The sequence below is a fragment of the Lichenostomus cassidix genome, chromosome 8 (assembly GCF_008360975.1).
Source record: "Lichenostomus cassidix isolate B80296 chromosome 8, HeHo_3.0, whole genome shotgun sequence".
In the NCBI taxonomy this organism is placed as follows: Eukaryota; Metazoa; Chordata; class Aves; order Passeriformes; family Meliphagidae; genus Lichenostomus; species Lichenostomus cassidix.
Window position 1 is genome coordinate 16,131,125 of NC_139489.1, and position 21,710 is coordinate 16,152,834.

General features: G+C 42.2%; 3 protein-coding genes and 1 non-coding gene across 4 annotated transcripts in view; 2 read left to right on the forward strand and 2 right to left on the reverse strand.

Annotated features, from left to right (window-relative positions):
- EVI5 (ecotropic viral integration site 5) overlaps window positions 1-665 on the reverse strand; it is a 79,489-nt gene extending 78,824 nt beyond the window's left edge. The window contains exon 1 of the mRNA XM_085068077.1: window positions 554-665. The gene's annotated coding sequence lies outside the window, so the exon portion shown is untranslated. The remainder of the gene's footprint in view (window positions 1-553) is intronic.
- RPL5 (ribosomal protein L5) lies at window positions 516-7,295 on the forward strand. The gene is made up of 8 exons (XM_085068079.1): window positions 516-923; window positions 1,622-1,691; window positions 1,788-1,903; window positions 3,353-3,487; window positions 4,051-4,253; window positions 5,087-5,264; window positions 6,379-6,467; window positions 7,132-7,295. Exons 1-8 carry the CDS (start codon window positions 921-923, stop codon window positions 7,229-7,231), a joined length of 894 nt encoding a protein of 297 aa, XP_084924205.1. The 5' UTR covers window positions 516-920; the 3' UTR covers window positions 7,232-7,295.
- Window positions 4,837-4,934, forward strand: LOC146433928 (small nucleolar RNA SNORD21). The gene has a single exon (XR_014853894.1). It is a non-coding gene; the product is annotated as a small nucleolar RNA SNORD21 (small nucleolar RNA).
- Window positions 7,296-8,427: 1,132 nt separating the features above from the next.
- Window positions 8,428-20,237, reverse strand: DIPK1A (divergent protein kinase domain 1A). The gene is made up of 5 exons (XM_085068078.1): window positions 19,812-20,237; window positions 13,405-13,539; window positions 13,024-13,131; window positions 12,166-12,342; window positions 8,428-11,212 (listed from the first exon to the last, which is right to left on the reverse strand). Exons 1-5 carry the CDS (start codon window positions 19,863-19,865, stop codon window positions 10,400-10,402), a joined length of 1,287 nt encoding a protein of 428 aa, XP_084924204.1. The 5' UTR covers window positions 19,866-20,237; the 3' UTR covers window positions 8,428-10,399.
- Between the last annotated feature and the right edge of the window lie 1,473 nt (window positions 20,238-21,710).

Here is a 21,710-nt window from a genome sequence, read left to right on the forward strand (position 1 = left end):
TGATTTTTTTAAGGATCAAATTAATGGATTCTCTTCTGTATAAGAATCCCTTCTCTGTGACATAACCCTGGCTAGTAACTGCCTAGGCACTTAACATAAGGACACTTGGAAGCAATCATGCATTATGTGTAGACATTAAATGACAGCAATATTATTTTTCCTTAGAATTGCATTTCTCTGATATCACAGAAGCAGTTAGGTTGGAAAAGACCTCTGAGATCATCTAGTCAAAGCCACCATGCCAACTAAACCACTGAATGCCATGTGCAGCCTTGAACACCTCCAGGGACAGTGACTCCACCGCTTCCCTGGGCAGCCCATTCCAATGCCCAATCTCTCTTTCTGTGAAGAAATTCCTCCTAATGCCCATCCTAAACCTCCCCTAGTGCAGCTTTAGCCTGTGTCCTCTTGTTGCCTGGGAGAAGAGGCCGACCCCGCCTTGCTCCACCCTCCCCTCAGCAGCTGTAGGGAGTGACGAGGTCTCCCTCAGCTGAGCCTCCTTCTCTCCAGGCTGAACACCCCCAGCCCCTCAGCCGCTCCTCACGGGACTTACTCTCCAGACCCGTCGCCAGCTCTGTCGCCCTTCTCCGGCCTCGCTGCAGCCCCTCGGTGTGGTTCCTGAGGTCCGGGCCCGGGCGGGAGGCGGTGCCGGTGTGCAGCGGCACGGGGGGCTCGGGCCCGCGCTCGGGGGCTCACAGCAGCGCGCGCTCCCGCCGGGCGCCCAGCGGCGCTGCTCGCACCGCCCGCAGTCGGTCCGCCGAGCCGGCAGGGGGCAGCACGGTGCTCGCGCGGCCCCGCCCCGCCGGGCAGGGCAGGAGCTGCGGTTGCGCGGGGCGCGCGGCCTTTTCCCCCTTGCTGCAGAGCGCAGTCGTTGTGCGGATCGGGCTCCGGCCTGCGGGGACCGGACAGTGCCTGGCACGATGGTCGGTACCGGCACCGGGGGGCTCGGGGGCATCGCGTCCGCCGTCCCGCGCCCGCTGCGCCGCGCCGCCCGCACGGATGGAGCCCGATTGCCGCGGGCTCGGGGCGGCCGCCCGGCGCCGGCGTGGCAATGGCTGCCGTTCCGCCGGGGCTGCGCTGCGGGCGGCTCAAGGGGCTCCGGCCGGGCCTGGCACGGCCCCGTTACCCGCTGCGCTGCCGCCCTCGGCCGCGTCCTGCCGGGTCCCGCCGGCGGCGGCTGGGCCGGGTCTGATCCAGCCCCCGGTGCAGCGCAGCAGGCGCGCCGGGCCCCGGGGTGCGGGTGTCAGGCTGGCCGAGGGCGGGCGGCTGCGGGGCAAGCGGCTCCGTGGCACAACGCGCCAGGGAAGTCACTGCCTGTGCGGGAGTGACAGGAAATAAGCACGGTCTCTGCTCCGCTCCGTGCAGACAGGCCTTCAGTTAACAGATACCCTTTAGTTTTCTCTTGTAACATTAGTTCCTGTGGGAGGGGTAGAATTTATGGGGTTTGATGTGCCAGGTGTTTTTTCCAATTTCATTTTAGTGGTGTTTTTTTAATCTAAACGTACAAGAAAATCTGTTCAGTTCCCGATTGCACTATGGGTTTATTTATCGCGTGTTTAGTTACAATGGTCTTTGCTTACAGGGTTATATAATAACATCTAGTTTATATTTCTTATCCAAGGGGTTTGTGAAAGTTGTCAAGAATAAGGCGTACTTCAAGAGATACCAAGTGAAATTCAGGAGAAGGAGAGGTATTATTAAATTCCCTGTAGCACACAATTAAATGTCCCTGGTGAATATTCCTGCTTTTTTCATGCATTTTGCACACTGCAACTGCTGTTTTTCAGAGGGAAAAACTGATTACTATGCTCGCAAACGTTTGGTAATTCAAGATAAAAACAAGTACAACACTCCTAAATACAGGATGATTGTGCGTGTTACCAACAGAGACATCATTTGCCAGGTAAGGCCTGCGGTGTTTGCTGCTGACCTGCCAGCCTTCCCTGTGAAGTCAGCACAGAGAGGGAGGCGTGGAGCAGCTGGGTTTTTTTAGGCCGGATCTGCACAGTTTTTTTATTGTAAAATAGCTCCTTAGAGGAGAACAATCTTCAGTGATTATCACAACTTCAGAAATAAACCATGTGCATTGTACAAAAGAACTTCTACAAGTGTTAACATTTTTTCTGTGAGGTTATTTGCAATGTAGGATTGTACTGCCTTAATGATGCTGGGATAAGTAGAAGATTTTTGGGAGAGGGAATATGTCTCTGAGGTTTTTCTGCTATATTTAAAGGGCTTCAAAAAGAGGCCTTTTTTTGCTTGGCTGAAGCCAACCAAGTTGCAAGTGTGACCTGTCAACCTGCATTGACCCGTGCTATCTCTAAAGGTGCCTTCTCTTTTGAGAGTTCTATTTCCATGATGTTGTGTGGATCATGAGGCACTGAGGCCTTATGATGGGTTTCCTGTGAGATTTAAAGGGACTGGTAAATAAGAACAGTAGGCACTTTTTCATGGTCATTAAGTGTGTGGCTGCGTGTGGCATCATATGCAGTTCCTCACTGTGGCTCACTTTTCTTGTTTCACTTTCAGAATGTTTTAACTAATTTGTATGCTTGTTGTATAATTAATATATGTTGTTAAGCTTGAAAAAGAAGTAGCTAGAAAAGCTGAACTGTTGTTTCTTCATAGAGCAGCTACCTGTTGAGAACAGTCATTGATTAAGTTATTTTATCTTTGAAACTCAAAGCAAAAATCAGTGGTAGCAGGTGCTTACATCTGACTGATAGTGCCTTTCCAGTATGTAGGAATCCTGCAAAAAGGGGACAACTTTTGAATGTAGAGAGGAGGTGTGAGAGTCAAAAGGAGACGGTTCTGTCCATGAAGGGAACAGCAGAAACATATCTGATAGTATTGCTGTCTCATGGGAGACCCCTGAGATGATAGACCATTGATAAAATCATTCCATAAGGTTACTAATGATGTTGCCACAAGGCTATCACATGCTTCTTGCATTTTTTGAGGTGTGTCAGAAAGTGGGACAGAATTCATCCCATCCATAATGATTCTTTAAAAGGTTGGTTTTGTAGGTAGTTTCTGGCCTCTTGACCTATGTGGAAAGGTAATTACGAGTTGCTGCTGACATACATTTTAGCTGGCCTGATACAGATTTGAATTCTTTGTGTCTTTACTTGAGGAGCTGATTATTCCTTTTGCAAAAAGAAACCACGGGGGGGGGAGGCAAACAAAAAAAACCCCAACAAACCAAAACAGCACCACTCCTTGAGCTTTCGTGCAGAGGTTGGCAGGTTTTTGCACACTTGGATACAGTATTCCTGTTGGCTTGAGTAGATGTCAAAGAAACCATCACTGGAGGCCTGAATGGTGGAAACATTAATGTTTGCTTTGTTGTCAGATTGCCTACGCCAGAATCGAAGGTGACGTGATTGTCTGTGCTGCCTATGCCCACGAGCTGCCCAAGTACGGCGTCAAGGTTGGCCTGACCAACTACGCTGCCGCCTATTGCACTGGCCTCCTCCTGGCACGCAGGGTACGTACAGCCATGGCCCCTGGGAGCTGCTCTCCTGGTGCCCTTGTGGAGGGGAAAACCCACTTCCTTCAGTGGAGTGTCAGCCCACCTGAGTCTTTAGGTTTTGCAAAACTGTAACTTTTGCTCTTTACCATAATATATTCGATGTGTCTTGTGACTGTCAAATCACAGTGAGAAGTATGACAGTACCCAGTTTCACCTCCAGCAGCCCACTTTTGTGTCTCAACCTTTAAGTTTGGTGGAGGGAGGGAGTCAGGATAAAAATGTAAGAAATGTATCTTGTAGAGTTTAAAAACGTTTAAACAGCAGCCATCCATTTTCCACAGGGGCCCACGAGTAAGTCTTAAGTTCAGTTGTGTACCCATTGGAACAGAAGGTTGAGACTTAACAGGCACACAGTGGTGGTTGTTAAAGCTTTGTTACTGGTATAGAGTGCATAATTTTTGTAAAGAAATTTGTTAAAAACTTGATTCTTCTGCAAATTCACATTTAAAGTAGTGGTGATTCTACATTTTTATCAATAAATGGAAGCAGTTTCAGAAGTGCATTTTCTTTCTCCACAGCTTTTGAATAAATTTGGCCTCGATAAGATCTATGAAGGCCAAGTTGAAGTCACTGGTGATGAATACAATGTGGAAAGCGTGGATGGCAAGCCTGGTGCTTTTACATGCTACCTGGATGCAGGTCTTGCCAGAACTACCACTGGAAACAAAGTCTTTGGTGCTCTGAAGGGTGCAGTGGACGGTGGGCTGTCTATCCCTCACAGGTAATGTGTGTTACGAAGAATTTCTTTAGGGTTATTCTGAGATGCTTCTCCATGTGGCAGTCTACTTACACTAATCACTTCATGTTGAAATAATTTTGTTTGGATAATGGTGATAGTTACGTAATCTGGGTTCTGGGTTGCTTTTTTTTTTTGGTGTTTTTTTAATCCTCAAATGCAATTTTGATAGTGTTGCTGGGAATCTTGCAACTGTCAGGAGATGTTATGAAACTTGTAGCAACTAAAGAGCTATCTTGTTGCTGATCTTCAAAGGGTATTTGCTTGGTTTAAATCTTTACCAAATTGTGTATAGGTATTAGTTTCACTGTGCAGAACTATGTACCAGATACAAACTGACTGATACTTGCTACAGTTGCCAGTACAACAGTAAGTCTGAGCAGTCCATCTTGATTTAGAATTCCACGTGGATGTTTTGACTGTTATCTAGCACTGGTAGTACAGCTGAGTGCTGCTTTCTGCTAGCAGCAGTGGAGGAAAGAAAATCTTGAGGTCTTTTCTGTGTTTTCCTTCCCTCTCCCATGCTGTCATATCCTTGACTAATTGTCTAGGTTTTTTTGACTTGGCTGCTACATGATGATACTTTGCAATGACTGAATACGCTGTAGTTGGTCCATGGTGTGTATATGATGTACTGCAGTGTTTCAAGACGGGACTGATGGCAGCTGAGATGAATTTAAAACTCCTGGGTTTTATTTCTTAATTAGAGGGTGCTATCCCTCAATTATCTGTAAGAGAATCTGATGTATCAGTCATTTCAGTGTGGTTCTTAGCCTCTGAATTAGAGTTTTAATGTGACTGTTCCTGCTGTTTGACAGCACCAAACGTTTCCCTGGCTACGACTCAGAGAGCAAAGAGTTCAATGCGGAGGTTCACCGCAAGCACATCATGGGCCAGAACGTGGCTGATTATATGCGGTACCTGATGGAGGAGGATGAAGATGCTTACAAGAAACAGTTCTCCCAGTACATAAAGAACAATGTAACACCTGATGGGGTAAGATTTATCCAGCTGTTGCTCTTGCATTTATAGAGATGCTGATAAATCTTGCACAGGGACTTGTGTAATAATGCAAGTAAGTTTGATATGTAAAATTACATTATTTGTGTTGTGTGTTGCCCATATGAAGAAAATATTTTTTCCTTCATTAAGAGCTCTAGTATATTGTAGAACTTCTGAAAGTGGGTCCTTTTTTCCTGCTGTGAAACTAAACATTCTGTCTATAAATTGAGGCTTACAGCACTTCAGTCTGTGCTGGACCACTTCCCCCTCTCTGAAATACAGAAACTAAATTATAAGTTTCTATACATGGTCTCCACTCATTCCTTATCCTGCACCACAGCCTGTCATTCCTGCAGCTGTACTGGTTGTAGCTGTGAGTGAGCAGGTGGTTGTGTGTCAAATCTGTGTTACTGTATGTGTGACCCTAGGGGTAGTTCTGTGTTCCAGGTGACTAGAGAGAGCCCAAGCTAGCATTCCATGAAACTGCAGACTGGAATACATTTTATTTTAGTACTGCTTCACATTTTAGAGTTGTACAAAATACTAGAAGGTAGGTGAGAACACAGAGGTGCTGCTTCTCATTTTTCCAAGTATTAAAATCCTTCCAGATGGCTTGTCCTGCTGCCTCTAATATTCTTGCTTGGTTCTCCTAGTAAGGGATCTTGGAGCTTTAAAACATAGCTCCCTTATATCCCATTTTTAGGCTATGGCAAACTTAACTTCACTCTATCCCTTTATTTCAATGGGGTTTTGGTGTGTTTTGTAAATCTAACTAATTGCTAGTTTTTTCTAACATTTTAAAAAGTAATGTAAATGCCAATTTACCTGCTTTCTAAGCAAACAGCAGTTATAACTTGTATTCAAATGAAGTGAGTCTTAGACTCTCTTTGTACATCTAGAAAGCTTTTCACAGCTGAGATGGAGTGGTCTTAATTAACCACCAGCAAAGGTATTCTTAAAATTTGTGCCATTATGGAGCCAGAGTTGTCTTCGGGATAGAGCAGCATTATTGCATGCCTGGGGACAATGCAGGCACAGAGATCTTGGATTTCTGATAATCCTACAACTGGACCACTGTGGTGAATTTAATTGGTTTTTTTTCCCCAAGATGGAAGAAATGTATAAAAAAGCCCATGCTGCTATACGGGATAATCCAGTCCATGAAAAGAAACCCAAGAGAGAAGTCAAGAAAAAGAGGTAAAATTCTCATTCTTTTTAACATCCATGTGATTTCTCTGTTGGAGATACTCTAGTTACAGTAAAACAAGTAATGCAGTTTTGCAGTTGTGTCAATAGTTCCACATCAGATTAAGAAAGCAGCCATTCTGTATAACTTAGGACTTAACTGTTGCAGTAGGAATATGAAATTCAATATATGAATATCTTGAATATTTGAATATATAGTTTATTAACTATTTAAAAAATCAGAGTGAAGAATGCTTTTGGCTTGAATAGCTGGAACAGTGTGTTACCTTCAGCTTTCAGTGTTCTCAGTGAGAAAGGTGCTTCTCTTCAGCTGAGAGCACATTGGCTAATTTGTCAGTACTAAACTATTTTGATTTTTCAGGGGTGTGGGAGAAATCAGAGCACAGTTATTGCATTAGGCTTGATAATGTCTATACTTTAGTCACAAGAGAGTACATAGTTTACCTCTTGAGAAATTAAAACTGTCCAACCATGCCTTTTTGTGGTGTCCTAACTACAGCCTTAGATCATCATAAGGAAGTTAAGCATGTTAGAGAAGTGGGAATATATTCTTCCATTGCACTCTTAATCACAGTTGTGGTGCACTGCACATTTCTTGCCTACCTTTTTGCTTATTTCTGCCTTGGATCTACTGTGCACTGTCCTTGCATTGCAGGTGGAACTGTCCCAAGATGTCCCTCGCCCAGAAGAAAGACCGTGTTGCTCAGAAGAAGGCCAGCTTCCTCAGGGCCCAGGAGCGTAGAACTGATAGTTAAGACAACTTCCACAGTTTTTTGTGAAGATTTGGAAAAAGTGGCAATAAACTTATTGAGGAAGCAACTGTGTAAGACTGGCTTATTCATATAATTTATGAAAACAGTTTTTTTTCTGATCTAGATACTCTGTACCTGAAACGTTGGTTTTTTTCCCCTTCCAAAGTACTGTGTGAATTGAGCTTTCACAGAGAAGAGAGGTGACAGACTTCAAAGACCAAGGCTGCTGCATCGGAATTACTCCTATAAGAAGGGGAATAAATTCAATAAATTTTTGGCATGGCTAGTATCAAGGACTAAGTATAAGAGCTTGCTGCTTCTAACAAGAGAAAGATTTTAAACTTTTATAAAATGCTGTACCTGTCCTTCACAATTCTTTGAGCATACTTTAGGGGGGAGTCTGGATGTAGCTTAGGAAAGAAACCAGAATAGTCACAGTAAGGTTCTAAAGCCTCTGCTCAAAGGTAACCTTACACTTACCACCTCCACGTTCTGGCTTCTACTCAAACAGGTACTGTCTCAAGCTGAATATTTTGCATTATTTAGTGGTTGATAATTCACTTTGAAGTTGTGTATATGGGGTTAGGTACAGAGGCCTTGTTAAGGAAACTTCCCAGTCTGACCATTCATGAAACTCACTGGCAATTACACACCAGAGACTGTGCCCCTTGATTCCCCCCCTACACTCACAGGCAGCCAGACTGTGTTCCCTTCCAGTTCAACCCTAGATTTCCCTTAGTAGAGCCCAAAACATCTTACTCCGCAAGGCAGTTTTTTCCTGGTGCAGTAACAGCTCAAGATGGTCCCTCTGAGGAGCAACCCCAGGCTATTACACCTCACACTCCCACCCCACGCCAGTCTCTACTTCCTCAGTCTTCTGCCTCCTCTCTCCATGTCCACCTATCTCCTCAGTCACCGGTTTTCATCTCCTCTGCTACCCTAAAGGGTGGCTTCCACCCAGAGCCCAATCTATGTTTCCCTCTGCAGCTTGCAGGCTCAGCCATCTGGAAGTAATCCTCAACAGCCTTCTCTGATCCTTTGTCTCCTACCTCAGTTTCACAGGCACTTCCTGTTTCCCATTGGACTGGCAGAAATTGTTTGCACAGTTTAAACAGGAGTCAAGTAGGCTCAATGGAAGAATGTTTTGCTCTAGTAGTTGGCATAAATATCGCTATTGAAAGAGAAAAGGAGGCCTGTGATTTATTGTAAACTAAAGTGTATTTTTTTTCCAATGAAAGCTTCAACTTGATGCAACAGTAATAAAAATGAGGATTCTGTACAACAAACTGCATTAAACATATTTTCCAGTTAAAATACCCAATGATGTTAGGTATTTTAAGTAATCTCTGCCGAAATTGTAGCAATCACTGTCAGATTTTTTCACCAAGAACATGACCACTTTACACTTTTAGTGCATTGCTGGTTACAGATACTTATTAGTCCACGGTTGAGGACATCAGCAAGTTCAAGACAATAATTAGCATGAGCATAGTATTTCTTAAACTAAAAAGCTGATGTTCACAAAACAATCTTAACCCAAGCTGCATATTATTATATCTGGTAAGGAGAAATTACTTTATAGTGGTCCTGTACTTCAGTTTCATTGTTCAAGGAATTCATTTAAGACAGGATACCTAAAGCCATTTTAACCTTTCAAATACTTACATAAAGCTTGTTCTTACCTCTGGTGAAAATGAATTAAGGGGCCAGGATTCAGAAGTATACAGATGACTGCCATTAAAATCATCAAGGATTGAACAACTTTATACTTAAAGCATTTATAACTTAAACATTCAACAGGTAAGTATTGAGCACGTATTAGGGTTTTTTATGGACATCCAATTCTGCATAATTATGAACACAGATGTAAATCTGAAAAATAACAAGGGTATAGGTTAAAGGTGGTAGAGTGGTCATGCTTTGTGGAGTGCCAGAGTCAGATGATGTTTATGTACTCATTACTTGAGTCTTAACAACTCATAGCTGCTACTAGAAAATAAGAACAGTAATAACACTGCAGCTCACTTAGTGACAGCTAGGAATGAGCTGGAGAATATCTCAGGCTCCCATTTAGCAATATTGCACAATTCTGAATAATCCAGGTTCTGTCTTACATTTCAGGTCTAGCTCTTGCTTACGTACTTTCTGCAATAGTTAAGAATTTGAAGTACAGGTGTGGAGCTAAATGTAAAGAGTCAAGACCATCCACAACTGTTAACTTGTTTCTCATGTCATACAGCAGATTCCTACACTATGCAAGCTTCCTTTTTTTTTTTGCTGGTAGGACACTTCTGCTATTCAGTATTTTTAAAAATTAACTTCAGTTTTCATACTATAGCTTAGTTCACAAACTCCTTGCTTTTCAGTATTTGCTACAGCTTTATTTGGGTGAAAGGTTTCCACTGAAGTTTTTCAAATGGATGCTGGGATTGCTGCTAGACCATATAAATGATTTTAAGAAATAACGTTCTAAAACTCTTGGCTCTCACATGGCTCACCATACAAAGACTTGATTAAAAAATGTTGAACTACTTAAACATTCAAGATGTAAGCATGAGGTAACAATGTGTAAACAGAATCTGATTTGTCTCATATTACAACCTGTCCATTCCAGAATAAAATTCTAATTTCCCACAGTTAAAAAATTATTTAATGTGCAAATTCTGCCATGCCAAGGTATTAGTAAACTTCAGTCTCACAGTTCAGTTTATTCATAACAGCAGCTTGGACTTGGACAACTTATTTGCAGTAGTGGTGATTCTTCATAAAACTACTCAGGAAAAAAATCCTCTGCAGGTATTTCACAGGTGAGCAATGTTTTTCACAGAAATGGAAGATGTTCTCTCAGCTGATGTGGTGGCACAGTGAATACTTTCATCCTGTTCAAGATCTGACAAAGTGCACAGAACAGTCAAGCATGCAGAGTTCTTGTTTCCATAACACAGCACTGAACACCAGGAGTACTTCTGGCCTCTCCCTGATTATTCAGTGGTACGTTCATTCTTTGAGAAGCCCTGTCATAAGGTACTGACTGAAGGGCAAGAGTAAAAGAACCATTAATAAAATCTGAGTAAAGAAATATCTTTTTAAAAAGGTGCAGATTGTTTTTATCAAATGTCCTAGACCACCTCTAGTGGCAGGCATCAATATTCTCTTCTGCTGGTGGAGAAGCTAAGAATCATTTGTATGAGAAATTTTCTTCCACAGTAAAGTTTTTAAGTTATTGAGTATTAAAGAATGCTCCATTTCCATCTGATTTGCTGTGACTTTAAGGGCAATGCACAAGTACAATTGTTTCTCTAGTTCTTCATGGATATCAGAAGGAGCACCACGAAGCAGATAGTCTTTAAGGAGCTGACAAGCTTTTGCCAAGTTTGGCTGAATGACTTCAGTGGTACATCTCATTTTGCTTTGGTCACACAGTGTTCTACAGTCTGTACCATAAATGCAGTCCAAATCTGAGTCACACTGACGATCTTTAATTATTTCTTTCAAATTCATTTCTGGCACAATTTTTCTCATGTCCATCATTTTCAAATCATATTTATCATTATATCCCAAATTTTTGGCACTTGTATCACACATAAGAAAGTTCCCATAAGGTCCATGGAAAATATCTTCCACAAATTCTAAAAGCCCTATAGCTATTTTTGCCTTTCTTGGCCATGATGGGGTGAACCATTGGTCCATGCTTCTTCTGAAGCCAGAGGGAATGAGAAGTTCTATAATCCATGGAAGGCTGATTCCATAGAGAGAGGTATATTCAACTCTTTCGGTCACATAGAGATCCCCACAAAAACCCATCAGCTTGGGAGTATGTTCTTTATCCTGCAAGATCACCATTAACAGAAACTCTTCCAGCTGCAGGAGTGCCCATGCAGATTTTGCCTCTGGCAAAGAGACTCTGCCATCTTTGTTTCCATCAGCGAAAGACAGGATGAGATTAACCAGTTCTGAAAGATTTCCTTGTTCACCCAATTTTGCCTAAAAGCAACAAACAAAAAAGATTAAGTCTGACTTCATTAGCTACCACCAATCCATCTGTCATTCTACCTCCTGTTACTCTCCTATGAATAATATGAATAAGGTATGTTCTAGTTTCACTGGTTATGGATGTAACAGAACCTGCCATCAGATCTCTGCAGAGTTTCCATTTTGTTCTGTTTTCATAGGCACCAAGCATACAATCCTCTGAAAGTACTACCTTTCTTTGCACTTCAAAGTGCAAACATTAAAATTCAAACATTGTTCTTCATCAGATCAGTCTTTAGAAAAATTTTATCAAGTAGCTTGTTCAACATTCTCTTAGAAAAAGTATGCAGAATTCAAATGTTTAGAGCAGGTTTAGTTTTCAGCTGATCAGACCTTACAAAGGTACAGAAATCACATTATCAACTACATTTTGGCCAACTATAAAAAGTACCAAGATACAACTGGGAAAAAATCCCATAACTATACTGAAATGCCTGATTTTGTTATTTGATGTAACCACCACTGTCGTAGGACTATAGAGAAAGAGGCTATTGCTGGAATCAGAGCTGTTCCATTTTCAACTACCATGAATGCACACACAAAGGCAGATCAACTTTTTCCAAATTTTCCTAAAAACTACGCTAACATACCTGCTGTTTACCACTGTTAGAGACAAATCTGCTGTAATGCATGATAACTGACATCAGCTTTACATCATATTTTCTATTCAAATTTTGGCAAAATCTATAGACATACAAGATGAATGCCAGCTTCCATCATTTAAAGGGTAAGGAAAAAAACCTTGATAATTAGTTACTTCAAGATAAGCACCTCTGGAGAAACTATTTTTGTGTTGATTCTTTTTCTAGCATACCCTTGAAGAAGGCTCATACAATAGGGTATTCTCTCCAGCTTCAAGAAAACAAGCCTTTATGTCAAAGTAGAATGAATAAGAATATACTTACTTTAAAAAGACTATATACCATTTCTTTGAATTTCTCAACAGTGGTTCCTCTTGTTGGTTTATCAAATAGGACTATTTCCTTCCTTGGTTCTGGGTCAGTACCAAAATCAAGTTGAGAAGCTACTCCCATCTGGCATTTTATAACACTTTGCAGATTTCCCCAGATTCCTAAATACATCTGTGCAGAAAAAGAGCGGGAAAGGTATAAAACACTTTAGAAGTCCATCTGAAGACCACCTGTCCTCCAACCTCTGCTTCAAGAGTCAAACAGCAACAGATCAGAAAACTGAACCCCGTGTGCAGACAATGAATATGGCAGTTTGAACAATGACAATTTCAAATAAAACACATTGCTGCAGGTACTTCAGAGACAGCTTCCCAAACAACAGAGTGGCACTACTGCCACCTTTGCATAGCTGTTACAAGGCTGCTGCTTCTACTTGACATGCACGATAGCAAAGAAGCAGTATACTGTACAAAAGTATGCACATTCTGTCAAACTGTGGAAGGATTCACTATATATGTTTCCAAAATACATGTATTATACAATAATTATATACCCCTCTAAAAACAGGAATAATATTCACTATTACATATAGGTGCATATTGTATATATTAATATGTATTAGACTGAATCTTCTCTACATAGGTGTACATATATATGTGGGTGCATATATGAGTATATATATATATATATATACACACACACACATGCATTCTCTGCATGTCACAACTAATAAAGTATGAAATAATCTATATTAAACAGATTCAACTTGCTGACACTAAGATCTACTTAATATTCCAGACAAAGACATTGCAGTGGGGAATAATAAACTAGGTTGGATGAGTAAAGCCTTACCTGGTCATTGGGCTTTGTTGACAAACATTTTCCAAAATACAATGTTTCTTTAGCACAAAGACTACTACATGCTGACCCATCAATAACTCCAGTCTTGTATTTATCACACTGAAACAAACAGGGAGAAAAATATTTAACAAAGTGCCTAAGAAAGGAGGCAACAACTGTATCTCTTCCAACACCCAAGTCTTGAAAGAAAAATCTAAGAAAAAATTTAAATAACCCTATGCCAAAATAATGTGAAGAGGCACAACTGGTTTTATGTGTAACTGAAGATGTAATCTTACTTCAGCATGATGGAATATGAGAATTTGGTTACGTTACATGTGGCACTGACTGAATTAGTCAAACACTTCAGAAAGCTATACTAAATATACTTACTATTATTTTCCTACAGTCATGTCCTCTGCACAGTTCTGTGTAGGTGGAATACTGAACATACATAATCCAGCTGCCAATAAACACTACTAACCAAGAGATGAAGAGATACTTTATCCGCACGTATGACAGACGTACCTAAACAAAACAAAGAGAAAATATTGTTTGTAATTCACTGAGCAGCAATAAACATGATTTACTGTTTCATCTTTAAGGAATTTGACTTCCGCAGTGATAAAATAAGCAGACTGCATTACATGGAAGATTTGCTTCCTTCAGTGAGCAAAACTGACAGGGGAGGTCAGTTTGACTTATGTAAGTGGAAGGAAAATTGAGATATAAATAAATAGAAGAAAAGGTGTCAGACCCTCACAGGGCAAGCCAGACTCCAGGAACCAATTTGATCAAAATCATAAACTGCCAGAGTTTAATTAAATGCATTTTTCTCTAAGACCAGTTACTTATGTTCCACTCATGGTAAATCAAATCCAACAGACCAGCAATTCGGTCAAAAAATAATCTGTGTTAATGTGTAAATATGCAAGATAGGTATACAATGAGCAGGGTGGATATCAGGGTCAGGTTCCATGTGCTGAAGTCTCCCACTCCTACCTTGAAATGACACAATTTAATTATGCAAATAAAATTCTTCTCTATTAGCCTCACCTTCTGGATGACTTTCCTGTTGTTTTTGTGGCCTGACATATACAGTTTTCACAAGGGCAGAAGGAAAAACTATTTATAAATTAAGAACTGAGGGAGAGCTAAGTGTCTGGCAGAGTAGGGGGAATGTTTTGATCTTTTCCTTCTTTTTTTCCTCTCCTCCTCAGAGTCTGGTGTGCTAACAGGTTGATTTTCATACCCACATCAGGATTAGAAGGTCAGAATCAGCTTTAGAACAGGATATAAGAAAAGTGCATGAGAGGAGCTATATTGGGTCAATATGAGATCCATTTCTATCAGTATCCTGATCTTCAGCAATAGCTATAAAAAGATGCTATAAAAGACTGAGAACAAACATATACAAAATGTGCTCCCAGTTTCCTCTAGAAGAGCTTGCTAAGCCAGATGTGATATTCTATATTTAGTAAATCTCAGATCATTTATCTTCCATTAATTTACCCAGATTCCCTTAGAAATCCACACCAGCTTTTAGTATACACAACAAACTTAGCAATTAATTCACAGGTCTATTATCCACTGCCAAGGTCAGGAACTGGACTTTATTTTGTTGAAGTCTGATTCATATCAGCTTTGCTTGAGACGCTCCCAGTTCATGTATCAGAAGGGAAGAGGTAACAATTTCTGTCTACTCTCTCCCCATCTGACGTAATTTTGTAGTCCTCTCTGTGATGTCTCCTCTTTTCCAGATTGACAGTTCTAACTTGACTGTTCATCATAGAGAAATTATTCCATGTGTTTGGAAAAGGTTCCAAGAAAGGTAGCAATGATGAACAGTTTTGCCATCACATACATACATCTATAGAACTGCAGAAGACATAAATAAGTACTTTTTTTAACTAGAAAGACTGCAATGATTTATTAGTATTTATTAAAATATGACAACCAGCATGCATTACAGCCTTTCTCTTGGAAACAAATCCAGAAAAAGTCAGTTGCAAAAGACCCAAAGGTGATTCCAATCCACACAGCTGTGATCCTGCCACATGCCTCAGCTGTGCATCCCTATGCCTTCACGCCTTCACATACACTCATTTGACAATCTTAAAACTACCTGGTTAAAAAAAGAGAGAGCTATAATTAACTTTTTATTCCAGTGATATCTTTTAGAGACAGATTTTATCATTTTGGGGGTTTTAAAAGCTATTTCTAATAACCCTGTTATGTAGCAGAACATGAAGCACAGAAAGCTACTGGTAAAATCTGGGGAAGATCAACAGAAATAAAACCGGAAATTTTAGGGAAACGTTTCTTATGTAAAAACTGCTTGGGAACCAAAGCTTCTGGGACAACAAACCCTCTTCATTCTGCAGTGTTTCTTGCTGAATCCTTCCATGAACCTTTACAATACACTTCAAACCAAAGAGCTATTTAATGAAATTTTGCATTAATTGTATACATTTAGTACAACCTCAGAGACCAGCAGTGGCCTGCAGGCTTCAGGACCACTGCAGAATATTGACCATACTCACAGTCACAGATACTGCATACATTGCCCTCCTCCTTAGGCAGAAAGAGAATGTACTTGAGACCAAAAATCCTCCCAAAATGCCATCTGACTACATCATGTATTTGGCAGGAAGTTCCAGAGAAGCTAGATTTATTTTGAGCTCAGCACTGTGCCAATGGAGTCATGCAGCTTTTGACTTGCAAAAGCCACCCTGCCAGTTCAGAGCATGGAGAGCAGCATTCCTCTGCTTACCGACAACCACAGAGTTCCACGCTCTGGCTCAAAGAGAATTACTTTTCTAATAAGGACTTCCTCAGCATGTTCAGCAAAAGGCCTGATCATTATTTGGTTTCTTCCCATACATTCCCGCTACAAAATTCTCATTTTCTCCCCAGATCTGGTCTGTGAGTGCCAACACAGTTCACTTCACCTGACACATGCATATGCTGTCCTAATGCAGCGAGACAGATCACTGAGCCTGGTTTGGTCACACGTGTGCTAATGCACCCTGAACACAGAGGATTTGCTTACATCCACTGTGCAGATCATTGGAACACATTTCTGAGCAAGAAATCCCAGACAGCATTCAGGGAACAACTCATATAGATGGACTCCATTTGAAACTGTGACAAACTGCCAAGAAACCTGTAATAAGAACATATATAGGGCAACAGAACGACTGAGAGTTCCAAAATTATCAAAAAAGGAAAGAAAGTGTTCAAAACAAGGAAACAGTTTCTTTTTTCAACCCTACTCTTCCATCAAGACTTAAATATGAGCCAGGGAATGCAAGAATGAGGGAAAGCACTTGTAATGATAGATGTTACAGATTCAACTTCTTCCATCACTTGCATATTCTGCTAAGTCACGTGCATTGAATAATAATTAGACATTCATCCCCTGAAATAGAACTGGAAAACCACTTCTGGCAAAACTCAAGCCTGGATGCACTCCAAAGCATATGGAGAGTAGTGAATCAACATGCAACATAACTTGACAGATTTTTGGTGAGTGTACTTTTTAAATAAAACACTTTCATGGTTAAAGAGTATGAAAGTGTTTCTTTGTTTCATAGTACATAGAGCTTAATTCTAGAAAGTATTCTACATAGCCATAGTGTAGTAATCTTCTCCAAATCAGAGTTGCTCATTTCATTTGTCTTACATGCTTACAATAGAAAAGGACAGGTAAAAAAAAGTGGGCCAATCATGTTAGAAATTCTGTTTTGTTCTCTGTTCAGGTTGATTTGTCTATCACAGGATGCACTTCAGGTAGGCTGACATGATGTCTGAGAGCATTAGCCCACACTGTTTTGGATGCCATGAACGGGACACATTCACATCTGTAAGAATAGACAGTGTCTGCTTATGATTATGTCAGTGTCTTGAATTATTTTGTATCCTGAGTAACCAAGTTGAGTAAACAGAGCTGAGGTATCTTTTGAAATAAAGTAGTGACCAAGATGGAAAATAGGACATCTCTCCTTAAAAGGTTAAGCAAAACAAAAGGGATTAAAACCTTAGAGCAAAGAGATTATGTAGGAAATTTCTGTTATGTGGGGCTTTAAACTTGCTTGCTCTTTGGCCCTTCAAAGTCAGTCTCTCATACATTACTGAAGTCCATGAGGCACCTCAAGAGAGTCTGTAAACTTGGTCCAGAATCTACAAAGGCCAAACTTCCATGCATGCAAGTTTATTACGAGCAATGATTATTATTATGAGCAATCTTGCTTGTTAGTCCTCAGCCTCACAATGCAATTGGTAACTACAGCTATCAGAAAGAATTTCAGGGCAATGTGTCTTAAACTTGGGATACTAACCTCTCCTTGTAAAACAAAACCCCTGTGTTAAGCACCAAACTGTAAAATCCTATAAATACAATTAAATTATTTTTTTGGTCTTTAATGGTCAAAAGATTGTCAGGTTTTAAGGTATTTTTGTTGTTTTTTTACTATTATTACATAGTCTAAGCAATGGCAAAATTTTGTACTTCAGAGTTACTATTCTGTGACAGAATGTTAACATTGACTCAGAGAGTCCTTAACCACTACATTTTGGGCTGAGCTATAAGATATCTAAGAGTTTGCCTTGCTCCTTTTACATAAGCTGACAGATAGCAGCATGTCTTTTTTAGGCTCAAAGATCATCAACTGATTACCTATGGATCTTGCATTCTGCACAAAAGCTAAAGCATGCATAAAAAAAGAGAGCATTTGCTGTAGAACATCTGGTACAACCCAGCCCATAACATCATGCTCCTATTAGGGCAGAAAAGCCAGAACAGGTAATAAGTTCTGTCTCACAGAACCTGATGTTCTGGCAGTTAATTTCACAGTATAGTTTTCAAAAAGTCTGGAACAGCAGCCAGCAAAAGCTGAAATTCACTCAGTGATAACCTTCCACTAGACAAACATCTTCCCCGGTGTGCTACCTGAAATGCTGCATAGAAACATTACACAAGTCTTTCCATCTTGCTCATGGCCCTCAGTGAGTTAAGCCTGCCATTTACTTAGAGAGAATTGGCTTCTTTGGAAATAAATCTCAACAAAGCACTCAGCAAGCAGTGTAGTTAAGTCATGACTACATTTATCATGTACCAACAGTAACATGCAGTGACAAGAAAAGCCAATATATTGATAGTTGCTGCCATTCTGTGGATGCATCAAATATCAACATACATTCACTAACACAGAAAAATATGTTTATATTCACAAAGTCACTATTAGACCTCCTAAAACAAGTCTGTAGAATATGCAAAAGCAGCTCTCAGTATAAGAAAGCACAATCAGAAATACTTTTTTCTAATCTGCAATAGAAACAAGAATTTAACTTCTTTGGCTATTCTAATACATAAATTTCTGGGTTTCATGTTTCTTAGCAGATTTTAAAATAACATATTTTGCCTGGAAGGCCTGAAGTTTTGAGAAGAAGAGTAGAGAAGAGTGTTATCAGATATCACCATATAATGAGACTATCAAGGCAAAGGAGGCAAACAATTTGGAGAATCCTAATTTGAAAGGTAGCGTATAGATCAGGAACTCATTTTTATTTGTACTGAAGCCTTTATCCCATGGGAATCCAAATATTTTACAAGTGTCTACTTCAGTAAATAGATCTAGAGTAATCTTTTTTGGTTTAAAACCCAAGTGATACTGACCCAGACTTGCGGATACATACTATGAAACAAATACTACAGGGGGTAAAATTGTATCTGTATGCTTCTCGTTAAACATTACACCCCACTCCAGGTACTTCCAAAAAGAGAACAAGATTGGAAAAGTTCCAGATGAGGAGAAAATCCAACATTCAAGACTTTAAAAAAGAAGTTCAATTTTTTTAATCCAGTGATCACGAAGCATATCAACAAATATGTAGACAAACACATAAGTAGCATACATAAGAAAAGTAAACATTATTTATCTCCTCCAACTCAACAAATGCTCACCTTAGTCACAATCTAGTTAAACTACAATCCAGGACAAAAAGGAAACCCAGAGGATAAACCACCAAGCTACCACAACGTCATAACTGACTAACGTTTTACAGCAGAACTTCCTACTACACAATAGCCACCACACTTCCAACCAAAACATCCTTGCTCGGCTAACTGAAGTAATGCAAACATGTACCTGCATATTGAAATACAAAAGTGTGTCTACGAACATACAAGCAAACGCATGGAGCAGCAGAAGAAAACTGCCCGACACTGATTTTTTTAGAAGACACGAAAAAAAGGACATGAGTTGCTCATGCAAGCTCTGGTCCGTGCGCTGACAGGATGGATGCCTGCAGCACCGGCGTCGGTGTAAAGAGGGACGTGGAGCACAGCACGGGAGCTCCCGGGCCGCGGCAGTGCCGCAGGTGTCGCTGCCCCGCTGGCAGTGCCGCGAGCCCGGCGAGCCGCCCGCGGCTGCCGCGTAACAGGTCCTGCGCCGGCCGCTCGGGGCGGGCGCTCCGCGAGCGCGCTGCAGCCGGAGGCGGCGGGAGAGGCCCGATCCGAACGGCGGGCGGGCGGCGAGAGGCACCGCGGCCCCGAGGTCGCCGCCACCTGCTCCCGTGCCCCGACACCCGCCGGCCGTGCCCGCCGCCGCCGCCTCCCGCCGGCCGAGCGGCAGCGCGGCGCAGCCGAGCCCCGGCCGCCGCCGGGCGCCGGCGGGAGAGGAGCGGCGGCCGCGCCGGGCCGGGCCGGGGGAAGCGGCGAGAGCCTGCGGGGGGCGCCCGCTCCGGAGGGAACTTCGCGGGGAGGGACGGGCGCCGGCACCGGCCCTTCGCCGGCCTACCTGCGCGGAGTGGGGCTTCCTCAGCCAGGCCCCCGGGAAGAGCCGCCTCGCCATGGCAATCACACATCCCCGCAGCGGGCGGCGGTCGGAGGCGGAGCGGTGAGGAGCGCTCCCCCGCCTGCCGCTGCAGCCGCGCCGCCGGCTCCGCTCGGCTCGCCGGGGAAGAACCGCCTCGGGCACCGGCGGCCGCCGAGAGACGGCGGCTGTCAGCGGGCAGGGCGGGGGCTGCCGCCTCAGCGCCGCTCACGCCGCTGCTTGAAGGGGCGAACGCAGCAGCTGTGCGGGAGCGAGGCGGGGCTGAGGGGCGAGGCGAGCCCCGCCCGCCCCGCGCCTCTGGGGCTGTCCCAGTCCCTGCCCCGCTCCAGGGGCGCGCGGAGCCCGGAGAGCCCACAGGCACCCCCGAGTTCCCCTCGTGTCTGCCAAAAAGCGCTCGGGCGCTGTCTGGGGACAATTACGGCCAAGTCAGTTAATAAATAACGCGTGTCGTTGATTGCGAACAGGCTCCTGTCACTTACTGGGCAGGGTATTAAAAACAGCTGCAGGATCGTTACAGGCTTAAAAAAACCCCACAAAACTAAACAAAAAACCAACAAAAAAGTCACACAAACCAAAAAAGGAATAGTTCTTCCAAAATAAGGCAGGAGCATTTGCCTGGGCCCATATTAACACAGATGAGCAAATTCTTTTCTGTGAGATTGCTGAGACACCTAAACAGGTTGCCCAGAGAAGCTGTGGATGCCCCTGTTCAAGGCCAGGTTTGGGCAACCTGGTCTAGTTAGAGTTGTCCCCACCCATGGCAGGAGGGCTGGAACAAGATGATCTTTAAGGTCCCTTCTAACCCCAGCCGTTCTATGATTCTACATTAGTGCCATAAAGTGAAGGAAAGTTACCAATTTCTTCTTCACCAGATGACCTCTCAGCCCTTCATGCACTGTGGGAAGCCTCAGTCCAATTGAAATTTGCGGGAACACTGTTAAGTTCAAGTAAAATCACCTATTTTAATGCAAGATCTGATTTTTGTCCAGCCTTCTTGTATTTATGACTTGATTGTGACTTTGTTTAAAGCAGTATGTTAGCAGAGTCAAAGCCAGAAGTGTGAGTCTCCAGTCCTGACGCTTTTTGTCTTTGAGACTTTGAGAAAGATTATGTTATGGTGTTGGGAAAAATATGAGACCAATATGTTATGGCTTTGGGTGTTCAGTGTACTTACCAAAGAAGGCTGTTTTGAGGAAAAGATGGGTCACAAAATATTACTGTAAGGAGAAGCTGCCACTTTTTGGCAGGGCCTAGTCTTAAGGAAAGATGTGTATGTGGAAACCAAATGGTAGGAGATCACAAAGGATTAAACCTGCAGAATTTAGAAACTCGTGCTTTAAGATTCAAGAACAGTCTGTGACTGTTTTTTGAATAATATCATCAATGCCAGAATCACCCTGAAGTATAAATCTGAAAATTAATTAGTATGATTTGGCACTCCTGTAAAAGCAATCCTGGCTTTAATAACAGCCAGTGACTCTCACAGCGTTTTCTTCTCTTCTATTCAGCAGGCCCAGATGGCTGCGCTTTCTGCATCACCTCCCTCTAGTTCAGTGGTTTGCACAAGTTTAGCTAGGTTATGGGTATGCAACAGAACAGCAACACAAGAGGAGGCCACAGAGCAAACATTTTAACATTTTGCTGAATAATCTCAAGCCCTTTCTTCATCCAGTGCTTTCTGCCAACCCTTGGAATGACAGGCTGGGAGTAATTGTCAAATGTCGGTGTCCCATATGGCTGGCAAGGATCTAAATGTTTCATTCCTGTTACATCTAGATCCAAATGGTTCCTGGCATATGTTCATTAGGGGATATATTTTTCACTTAGTGCATAAGATCTTCATCATCTGTGAGAACAGGTGCT